The 12,144-nt window shown below is 42.9% G+C and overlaps 1 protein-coding gene across 1 annotated transcript in view; it reads left to right on the top strand.

Moving 5' to 3' along the window:
• MYZAP (myocardial zonula adherens protein) overlaps positions 1–12,144 on the top strand; it is a 96,889-nt gene that overhangs the window by 17,290 nt on the left and 67,455 nt on the right. The window contains exon 3 of the mRNA XM_032774113.2: positions 8,539–8,697. Coding sequence (XP_032630004.1) covers positions 8,539–8,697 — 159 coding nt within the window. The remainder of the gene's footprint in view (positions 1–8,538; positions 8,698–12,144) is intronic.

Below are 12,144 nucleotides of genomic sequence, written 5' to 3'. Positions count from 1 at the left end.
ACTAGTGGTTCTCAACCTGTGGCCCAGTCAGCACACAGCTGTGGCCCATGTGACGTCCTCAGGGCCATATTGGTAGCGTTGGATGCAGCCAGCAATGATAAATAGGTTGAGAACCACTGATCCAAAGACACCAAGATGTGTCTTAATCATTAAATTAAATGGGTTTACTCTTTTTTTAAAAGGCATGCCTAGAGTGTACTGTGCGCTCTTATTTAGGAGGAATGTGGAGTGATAGGAAAGTCTGAAACATATCTTTTGATTTTAAAATGGCATATTGGATATGGATTGGGGGAAAATCTCACCTTAGCACGTGTTTCTTATTGTACATGTAGATTAATAGGCATCATGCCTGCCTATAAAAGAGGAAGCAAAAAGCAGCACTTACGCTCTGAGGAGAACTTTATTGCACCTCATACTGGTTTTTTATGGTGTCTCTGCTTCATACCAAACTCTCTCTTATTTGGGTTGAGAGAGAAACTGGACACATGGTAATTAGCAGGAATTTTGCAACATCTCAGGTGTCTATATATCTATTTAAAATAGTGCAAGGAAATGAATAATAATAAGTAACTATCTGCTTTTCTTTGAGATATGCTATGATACATAACCCAATGTATTGTGTCTGTGCTACTGCACATTGAGTCAAAGCACAACCCTGGAAGCTACTGTAGATAGATTCATGTAGCATTTGCTGTGCATCAAAATGATATATTCTCACTACTAACTTACATTGCAGCACAGACTCAGAAATCACTCAAAATAAGCCTGTAATTTTAAGTCAGCAGCTAGCACAGGATTTCTCAAACAGGAGTCGCCGCTTGTATAGGGAAAGCCCCTAGCAGGCCGGGCCGGTTTGTTTATCAGCCCCATCCACAGGTCTGGCCAATCGTACCTCTCACTGGCTGGGGATCGCTGCTCCAGGCCAATGGGAGCTGCTGGAAGCGGCGGCCAATAAGTGCCTTGGCCCGTGCCGCTTCCAGCAGCTCACAATGGCCCAGAGCAGCGATCCGCGGTCAGTGGGAGCCATGATCGGCCAGACCTGTGGACGGGGCAGGCAAACAAACCTGCCTGTCCTGCCAGGGGCTTTCGCTACAGAAGCGGCGACCCGTGTTTGAAAAACCCTGAGCTAGCATGTTAGAATAGTTATTAAATAAAATTCAGCGCTTTTTCTATAGTGTCTGCTCAGGGAAGTGCTCTGATATCACAGTGATGAGTATGTGGCAATGCTGTGGTAGCTAAAACTCTTTCCTTTACATTTTTCTAGCAGTAGTTGATTTTGACCAGAAATCGGGGTGGTTAGGCTGGATCTTGGCTTTAAAGTTCACTAGCATTGACCACTTTGCTTAGTTACCTCAGCAGCTGATTGCAATGATCCTAGCCAGTGCTCATCTGGTCCTGAACATTTTGAAGACACACACTGACTTTTAATATCACCAACTGAAAGATCTATCACTTGCCTCACCATTTACCATGCAGCAGAGAGAGGTGGTGATTACCATTTCCGCCCCTTTACCACTGAATACATGAACAGTGGGGAGAGGATCTACTAACCTGGCTCCCCTCTGTATTGAAATGCGGAAAAGATGTGGCTGTAAACATGTTAAACAAATTTACTGGCTATGAAGGCTCTAGTGCTCTGAGGCTGGATTGGGAAGAGGGGGACACCGGAGATTTGGCAGAGAAAGAATATGGTAGGGAGGAGGTATGACAGGGCAACAAGAAAGAGAGAATGAATAAAAAAGATAAAATATTGATGGGGAAACACAGACCAGAGGTGGGGGTAAGTAAGTGCTCAGAGAATGCAAATTGGAAGAGATTTGTAATGTCAGGTGCATGCTGGTGTAATAACATGAGAAAAAACAATTGCAGTCAGCAGGATTCTCTCTTGTAAGTGTTTGTTCATAGCAAGAATGTAAAATAAGTCAAGATAATTGGTAAGACATTCTCTGACCCCTGGGTGTGAACCTGAACTTCCTCAAGGAATTTTTCCTCTTCTGTCTTCCAAGGAGCCACTCCACTAGCCCTTCCCCTGAGTAGCTGTGCAAGTGAAACAGGCAGCTGAATTGTGATTAACACCCTAGTTGGCCATGGCCAGGTAGTGCCCTTATACCCTGCTACAAATAGTTTAGAAAAAATAAACTTAAAATGATAGAACTACCAACTTGTTTGCGAGAGATGGGAGAGGCAGGGTGGAAAGAGATTTGAGTGGAGGGAAAGAGGGAAAAGACTGGACAAAAATGACAGTAAAAGAGAATATAATATAGATAGTGCTGTCAATTTGTACAGCATTGAGCAATGGGAAAACTGCCAAAACTGTAATCGATCCTTGCCCTTGGGAGTTCACAATATGAAGGAACTACATAAACCAAAACAATACAGTGTAAAGCAGAGAACAAATGTACAATGTCATGTACTTATTAGATGTGGAATGCTTTTCAAACTAGGGGAATTTTTGAACTCTCTTTTGTGAGAGAGGGAGAAAGCTTGGGACACTGTTCTAAACTTACAGAACAGCCTGAAAGGAGGCACAATTCCTGGAGCAGGTGGTGGTAACAAAAGGCATGGTTAGAGGTGTAAGCAGTGATTGTGTAAAATATATACTTACATGTCATGTGTACAATTCCATTGCGCTGTAAATAGAAATCTACTCTCCTGTGTGTTAATGGGAAATAAGTGTATTTGGGGGACCATGTGGTTTGGATGGATACGGATCTTGGTTAATTTGAATCTACTAGATCTTTGCCAGAAAAGATCTTCCCAAGGCATTCTGCACAAATACATTGCCTGGCATAGGAAAAGCCCAGTTGTGGCCAGAAAGTTTATAACTAGAGCTGGTTGAAATTTTCCAGCTGAAAAATTTTTCTGCAAAAAAATGGACATTTGGGTCAACCCAAACATTTCATGATTTTGTGTTGAATTTGATGAATTGTTTCTATTGAAAACAAGGAAGAAAAAATCTAAACATTTTGTTTCCACACTTTCAAACAAAATATTTTCCTTTTTTTCTATTCAAAATGACATTTCATATAAAAGTCCTCATTTTATTTAATTTTTAAAACAAATCGTAAAATTCAGAGAATTTTTTTTATCTTTTCAGTTTGTCGAACAATTCTGTTTTTTGTAACTGCCTGAAAACTGGAAAAAATCAGTCATTTGTACAGCTCTATGCGTAATCTCCATGTTAATACCTATAAGCGAGATTTTTAAATGAGTCTGTACCATTTTGGAGACCCAGTAGAAGTTTGTTGCTGGGGCTCAACAAGTTCAGCTACTACAGTGCCACTAAAATGGTAATGAACCAATTATGTGACTTTGGAAGCTACACTTGCTAGGCAGTAGTTATTCCATGGATAATGTTCAGGTCTTGAGAAGCATATTACTTTCTGAAGTAATTTGCCACAATTGAAACAATTACTGTCCTGGGCATCTAGGAGATGGAAATTATTCTTTAGTGCTCTAATGCAAGTAATTATTTAAGGGTGGCGTTCATGTGAAACTACCAAACGAATTGTAACCCAGGAAATGAAAGCAAGTGTTGAATCATGCCCCACTCATTTCCTGTAAAACAAGCTTGCTTTCTCTGTGTTTTCAACAAAGCAAATGGTTTTTAAATGATGGGTAGAGTAGTATGTGATTATGTAGCTTTGATTACTGGGATGCAAAAATATGCCTGTGAGATTTTTCTTTTTTTAGCGTGGAATTGTATGTTTATAGTTGTGCTATACTGTGCATTTGCTTTGTGTAGTAGATGAGGTTGTAAGCCCCATTTTTTACAGTTGCTTATAAGTTTGTGAAACTTTAATCATTTGGGTTGAAATTTTCCATGCTGTGGGTGTTTACTGCATGCTGAATTTACATAAGTAGGGCCATACAAGGTCAGATCAGTGGTCCATGTAGCCCATTATCTTGTCTTCTGACAGTGACCAGGGCCAGATGGTTCAGAAGGAATGAATAGAGCAGGACAATTTGAGTGATGCATCTCCTGTTGTCCAATCCCAGCTTCTTGCAAGTCGGAGGTTTAGGGACATCCATAGCATGGGGTTGTATCCCTGATCATCTTGGCTAATAGCCATTGATGGACCTATACTCCATGAACTTCTCATTCTTTTTTGAAACCATTTGTACCTTTGGCCTTCACAACATTCCCTGGTAATGAGTTCTACAGGTTGACTGTGCTTTGTGTGAAGAAATACTTCTTGATGGTTGTTTTTTAAATCTGCTGCCTATTAATTTCAGTGGGTGACCACTGGCTCTTGTGTTATATGAAAGAGTACATCACATTTCCTTATTCACTTTCTCCACATCATTCATGATTTTATAGAACATTGGCCACTGTCAAAAGACAGGTTACTGGGCTAGATGGACAATTGATCTGACCCAGTATGGCTGTTCTTATGATCTTACTGAAAATGGGTATGTCCAAAGCAGACTGTGAAGTGTTACAAAGAGATCTGACAAAACTAGGTTATGGGGCAATAAAATGATATTGAAAATGCAAAATAATACACATTGGAAAACACAATCTCAACTATACATACAAAATGATGGGTTCTAAATTAGCTGTTACCACTCAAGAAAGAGATCTTGGAGTCATCATGGGTAGTTCTTTGAAAGCATCTACTCAATGTGCATCTGCAGTCAAAAAAGCTCACAGTGTTTGGAACCATTAGGAAATGGATAGATAATAAGGCAGAAAATACCACATTGTCACTATAAATCCATGGTATGCCCACACCTTGAATATTGCGGGCAGTTCTGGACACCGTATCTTAAACAAGGTATATTAGATTTGGAAAAAGTATGGAGAAGGACAACAAAAGTGATTTAGGGGTATGGAACTGCTTATTATAAGGTAATTTTGTATTGTTGGCAAACTTTGCCACCTCACTCTTACAGCCTTTTCCAGGTCACTTATGACTGTGTGGAACAGCGCTGATCGCAGTATAGGTCCTTGGGGGACCCTGCTATTTACTACTTTCCACTGTGAAAACTGACTGTTTATTCCCACCCTTTGTTTCCTATCTTTTAGCCAGTTAGGGATCTATGAGAAGACCTTTCCTCTTATCCCATGATTCCCTAATTTGCTTAAGAGCATTTGATGAGGACCTTGTCAAAGGCTTTCTGAATTTTTCATATGTTTGTCATTTCTCAGAATGAGGTTAGATAGCATGGAGGAGGAATGCAGAAGGAAGAAGACCTGTACCAGGGAGGAGGGAAAGGAGTAGTTGGGGACAAGGAGACTTCCTGGGACAGGAGGAGGAAAAGGGGAGAGAGAAACTGACCAGGAGTTGTGAGTTGGGGGTGGGACTGGGGTTGGGAGAAAAAGGAGGCTGAGACTTGTTCGGCAAGGAGACTGGGACAGGGGGAGACTGGGACTAGGAGCTGGTGAAAGAAAATGAGGGATCTGGGAGCCATTTGGGAAGGAATGACACCACTGAGATCAGACCCAGTGCTTAGAGGAGGGGAGAGACAGGAGATGGTTGAAGGAGGAGACTGGGACTGGAAAGCAGTGATGGGTGAATGTGTGGGGGGGCTTGGGGGCAGAGAGAGATGACAAAGGAGCTAGGATGTGCATGGGGGAAACTGGGGCTGGCTACGTAAAGAGATTGCTACAAAGAGCCAGAGAGGAGGGTGATTGGGGCAGAAATACAGGGAGGGGAAAAACAGGGGTGGGAAGAGATGGACCAGATGAAGAGAAGAGAGGGAGGAACTAGGAATGTCTGGGCAAAGAGACTGGCACCGGTAGTGAGGGAATGCTCAATTAGAGATGTCTAAGACCTGATTTTTTTTCAGGCGCTTAGCAGTATGTAGCACTTGATATTTTCAAATAACTCCTCTTGACTTCAGTTGCAGCTGTGAGAGTTTAGCAAATCAGAGTGTGTGTGTTCTGTACATCAGACCCCAGGGTCTCAAGCTTAAAAATGAGAAACACACAAGTAATGACTACCTGTGAAATGTTTTGATTTTTAACTATCTTGCCTAGCATCACACTGGAACTCTGTGTGCCAGAAGTAGGAACAGATCCAGTTGTCCAGGGCAGCATTCAGCTGCTATTAGCATGAGACCATCCTTCTCTTCCTGCCATGCCTTATTAACTACACACCTTCCAACTTGTACAATAAATGAGGCAGGGTCTTATAGGCAACAGTCACCTTTACTACACAATCCTGATTCATCCCCCAAGCAGGTCCATCTCGTGCAATGAATGAGGTAGAGGTCCTGTTGAGGGGGGCGAAAAACCCAGCGTGTGAGAATGTAGTTAGAGAATGTATGATAATGCATATGCACAAAGGGTCTGAATTAAGGTTACACAGGCAACCTTATTTCTGGAACTTCCTAACTTTGGAGGGCTTGACAGTGTAACTTTAATGTTCTTTTAATGTGGTCGGAGAGGGTTGGGTGATAGGTGTATACGGTGTTGGGGAGAAAATATCAGTATAACAGAAGCTTGGAAATATTTCACAATTATGTAATGTTGTTTTAAATGTCAAAGCTACAGCAATATTTTCTTTTCATTTGTATGGTAAATGTTGTTGTTTTCCCAAATACATGCACAGCTAATGTAGAGTGTGATTATCTAATATAAACAAACCAGCTTGCTCAAAATCAATACAAGGTATCATTTTAAAACAATCTCTAAACAGAGAGATTAACTTGTGTACTGTGTCTAAGAATACAGCACAAATTGATTATGTATGACAGTTGCCAGCTTATTGTCCTGTGGAGTGAATAGTTCCAGGAGATGTATTTTTGGTTCCTTTAACATTAGTACTTTAAATGTGAACTCCAATAATCCCCTTTGTTCTTCATCCCCCACCAGCATTTTAGCTTTTTTACACTAGAAATAGCATGCTGGGTCGGTCTTTATTTCTCTCTTATCTGAAGAGCTGGAGAGCTAGTGGGATGTGACATCATAAGAGATTGAAAATTGAGCTGCAGCTTTCTCATCCCTCAGTTGATGGGGAAGCAGAATATTTACTGTTGAAATGTGATGGAGGTGTTAAAAACTTAATAGGTTTCAACACCTAAAAGCTTTAAAAGTTCTTATTATTGAATGGGAATGTGTTTAGTTACAAAATCTTTATCTGAGGGACATGTTCAGGAATGTTCCCAAACCCAGGTCCCGCTAAGTACATAGAGAGGAAAAAAAACTAAAAATGTATGTTTGTTTGTAATTTTTAATGATTTATGCCCAATCTTGCAAACATTTATATTATGTGCTGAGTTTAATGAGACTGTTCATGTGCATACAGTTAAGCAGATGCTTAAATATTTTTCAGCCATATTTTCAACAGTGTTCACTAATTTTGTGCACTTGACTTTTGGGTTCCCAAATTATGACAACCTTGTACGTAATTCTTTTCAGAGGTGTCGAAAGCCTGAATCGGGGACACAGTGTTCCTCTGAAATTGGGGCACACACATGCATATCTGTTTTTTAGTTTAACTTCCTTTATACTTTTACCTACCAGGACCTGAGTTCCGAGTTCTGTGTCCCCCTTACAAGAACTGACAACATTCCTAACACCTATACAAATATGTGCAAATACCATGCAGCTCATTGCCCTACTTCAAATATTCCAATGATGTTACTAAATCCTGCAGGAGAAACAGAACCTGAACTAAACTATTGGGATACCATGAAAGTATGCCAACTTTAAAAAAAAAAAAAAAAAAATAAAGGCTTCAAATGTGAACTGAACTGCTTAAAATATAAACAAATTATAGTACAAGTAAGTCCTGATTTTTTTGAGCACTAAACATCAAACCACTGTAATCTAAAATTCATGATCTAAATGCAGTTTATGTATTCCTTTTTTTAATTGAAAGTTTCAATTTCAGAGGTTTCCTGAGAACTACGTTAAATCAGGGTTTGTATGTATAAATGACCCACATTTAGTCATAAACATTTCTAAATATTTTGGACTATAATTCTTACTTGCATTGACCTTGTGTAAGAAAGTTATGAAAGCTGCATCTATTGTGTATTTCTTCACGAAAAAGTTTAGAATGAGCAATAAAACATTTTGCATGCCCTGTCTCCTGGTATTTCCTCCAGGATATCTTTATTTGAAAGGGTGCATAAAGAAACATTTTGAAAGTAAAATATAAACAAAAGTTGAAAGCAGCTCCAGGCAAAGGAAAACAGCTGCTATGGGCTGTGCCTACACATCTACTTACCCCTAGCCTCCAAACCCAACCCAACCATACATATATACAAGTGTAAAAGAGCAAATCCAGATGATGAATTTGAGTAAGTCAATGTCTTGAACAATTAATTCTTTTTTAATAACTCCGTTACTTTCTCTCACCTAAAAATCCAGTCTGTTGTCCTCTAGTTGTACATACACATAATTTCTGTTAAGACTAATGAAACTTCTCTCATTCCTTGATGATGCAGGTATATAAGACCTAAGGAATGTCTGTATCCTTCTGTGTAGGTCTGTAGCATGCCCCCTTTTTCTGTTTTGAATTTATCGTGTTTAGTATTACTTAGGGTAAAAGGTGTTTGTTCGTTTGTTTTTTGTTTTTTAAATAGCAACCCTACCATGTACCGAATGGAATGTCTACAGGGAAGTTCTCTGATGGCATGGTGTATGGTGTGGTGCACAGGACTGACAATAACCATAAGAAAGAAATGGTGGTTTATGGGTGGTCAGCTCATCAGCTGAAAGAAGAGATGAATTACATTAAAGATGTGAGTTATATATATATTTTATTTTAAAAGATGTTCTCAAATATCCTTTCTGTAATGTTATTTATCGAGTCTCTACAACCTGGTCAAAAAAACCTGTGTTCTGTAGCAGGGGACTATAACAGACTCTCATCCTCCGTGGGTTGGGAACGAGGTGGATACCTAATGCACACACTGACCAGAGCATTACATTCTTGCTTCTGTTCAGCAAGTAAGCTGCCAAACAAGTCATAGAGTCCCTTTTTCAAAGCCCTTATAATCTGAAATCAAATACATAGAAAATTGTTTAAGCAGCACTTGAAAGGCTGATCAAACCCATCCTCTCCAGTTCTGGGTGAGCTACTAAAAATGGTAAAGTAGTCAATTCATTTAAGAACACTTCGGGGCAGCTTCAAGGTAAGGGGATGCCTAATAACAGTGGCTTCTTGCACAAATTTTACTGTACAGATAGTATTGGCTAATAAGAGAAACTAACATTCCCATAGGTAACTATAAGTAACAGCTCTCCTGAAAGTAGTGTAAATTCAGTGCCGCTCATAAGACTGACTTCAGTGCTGCAGTCATGCAGGAGTTACACTTTCATCTGTGGATCTTTGACCCTCTAGGCTTGGTTAGTAATTCCACTAATTAGCACAAAGCAAATAATCCATCCTTCTCTCTTTATTCCATCCCACCCCTGAAGCCAGTTTATGGAAGCTGGCCAGCGCAGATGATTCTATACTGATTTCAAGTTCAAGAGATCAACTTTCATATAAAAGAGAGGATAGCTGTGAGTCAGGCTAACAATTTAAGGGGATGTAATAATGTTGATTCCTAATATCTGCTTGTTTTTGCTTACAGGCACTCGCAGGCTGTATCTTTGTGTCAGACCATTTTCTAATAGTCAGGGTTCACTGATTCTCTCTTACCAAGTGGCTTCTTGTAGTTGAGGAAACTTGCCCTCTTTCTAAATATTCTGGCCTCAATTCACCATTGATCTGTCCTTTGTATGGTGAGTGAAAAGCAAGTGTCAAATGCTCTCACTCTGACTGGTGTAAATGACTACACAGGATGCAGGGCAGTGGCCAGGGGCGGCTCCAGGCCCCAGCATGCCAAGCGTGTGCTTGGAGCAGCAAGCCACGGGGGGGCGCTTTGCCGGCGCTGCGAGGGCTGCAGGCAGGCTGCCTGCGGAGGGTCTGCTGGTCCCGCGGCTTCGGTGGACCTCCTGCAAGCTTGCCTGTGGAGGGTCCGCTGGTCCCGCGGCTTCAGAGGAACTCTCTCAGGCACACCTGTGGCAGGTCTGCCGAAGCCGCGGGACCAGCGGATCCTCCGCAGGCAAACCGCCGGAGGCAGCCTGCCTGCCGTGCTTGGGGCGGCAAAATCCCTAGAGCTGCCCCTGGCAGTGGCAAGTGAACAGAGCTGATCCGTTATCAGCCTACTGCCTTGATATTTAAATGCTACAATGATGGGAGCCAAAATGGTGGTGGTATTGTTATTGCAGTAGCACCTAGGGCAATGGTCACCAACCGGTCAATTGCGATCGACTAGTTGATCCTTGAGAATCTCCCAGTCAACTGCAATCTCTGGCAGTGTAGCGTGGCAGCAACTAAGGCAGATTCCCTACCCTGGCCCCATGCCACCCCCGGATGCAGCCAGCGTTGCCCTGAGGACAGGGGGCAGGGGTCTACCTCTGTGTGCTGCTCCTGCCTGCAAGCACTGCCCCTGCAGCTCCCATTGGCTGGGAGAGCTGTGGAAGCGGTGCTTGCAGAGAGGGGCAACATGTGGAGCCACATGCCCCCTTTCCCCCTAGAGGCTGCAGGGGTGCGTTGCTTCCTTCCAGGAGCGGTGTGGGGCCAGGGTATGCAGGGAGCCTGCCTTAGTCTCACTGCACCTGCTGCCAACTGGGAGCCACCAGAGGTAAGTGCTGCCCGGTGGGAGGCCGCAACTCAGCCCTGAACCCCCTCCTGTACCCCAAATCCCCTCCTGCACCCCAGCCCTAAGCCCCCCTTCAGAGCCATCACCCTGTACCGCCTCCTGCACCCCAACACTCTGCCCCAGCTTGGAGACCCATCCTCCACCCAAACTTCATCCTAGAGTTTGCTCCCCTTACCCCCACCTGCACCTCAACCCCCTGCCCCAGGCTCAGCCCAGAGTCCCCTCCCACACTGCATACCCTTTGGCCTCAGCCCAGAGCCCCCACCCCCTCCCAAATGCCAACCTCCACCCCAGCCTGGTGAAAGTGAGTGAGTGTGGGGGACAGTGAGGGATGGAGTGAGCGGGAAGGGGCATGGCCTCGGGGAAGAGGCAGGGTAGATCCTGGGTTGCCCTTAGATTCAAAAAGTGATCTTGGTTGTAAAAAAAAGTTGGAGATCACTGACCTAGGGACTCCAGTCATGGATCCGGACTCCATTGTGCCAGGCACTGTACCTACACTTAACAGAGACGGATGCTGCCCCAAAGAACTTTGATTGGACAGCTTGTCTTTGGATTTGCTGGGTTGGCTTGGTTTGCCCTAGTGCTGTCCTCATTGTTGGCTTTTTTCCTCACACAGTATGCCAGCTCACAGACATGTCCTGTTTAAAACTTCAGACCTCTCCTCATACACCCTCCCCCTGGTCATTTTGTGCCTATTGAGGTATGAATCTATGTAAATACACACTTACTATTTGGATCAAAGCCTTAGGTCCAGACAAGTATTAAAATGAAGAGTGTGTCCTCCAATCAAAAGGATGGCAGCAGTGTTGTCAGAACAGATTCTCAAAAACAGCCAAAAGGGCTGGCCGGCCTGCCTGCCTGTCATATTTTTTTAATATAAAAGGCTGACAAGAACAAATTTTTAGGCTTTGATTCTGGCAGTGCTATGTATAGAGGTTGGGGGTAGGTGTGATCCTCTCTATCTCCATGTAAAGCTGCATTCAACTAAACCAATTCATAAACTTTGCTCCCCCACCTCCTCCCGATGACTTGCATCTTTGCAGCACAACAAGGTGTTAAATCAAAGTCTGTTTTCACTACATATATGCATATAAAGTGATGTTTAAAATTTAAAACTTAAAATAGACTAAAAATATTGGGTCAAATCATAATTCTCTGGGTAGGTGCGCTAGTAGGGAGAGATGCTGCTGGGTTATTTTTTGAGCACAAGGAATGGTGTGTGGCAGGGGAAGGAGAGAGAGTTTCCGGTGCTTTCAGCTGTGCACATTCCAAAGGGGGCAGGACTACATGGTTTGGGGCATGGCCTAAAGCAGCATTTCTCAAATGCAGCTAGCATCGTGTGGCAAATTGCCGGTATTGTTCTCTGGGTCTCGCGCTTTCTCTTCTCTGGGGTAGGTTCAGGACGATACTGCTTGCCTCTGAACCAGTTCTTAATCTCTCCCCTAGTGTCCTTGGAGGAGGGGAGTGGAGAGGGAGGGACCTGGGCCCGCCCTCTACTCCAGGTCCCAACCCAGGGGCCCTGGGGTTGTGGTGAAC

The sequence above is a fragment of the Chelonoidis abingdonii genome, chromosome 9 (assembly GCF_003597395.2).
Source record: "Chelonoidis abingdonii isolate Lonesome George chromosome 9, CheloAbing_2.0, whole genome shotgun sequence".
NCBI lineage: Eukaryota > Metazoa > Chordata > Testudines > Testudinidae > Chelonoidis > Chelonoidis abingdonii.
This window is presented reverse-complemented; position numbering and strand designations above follow the sequence as displayed.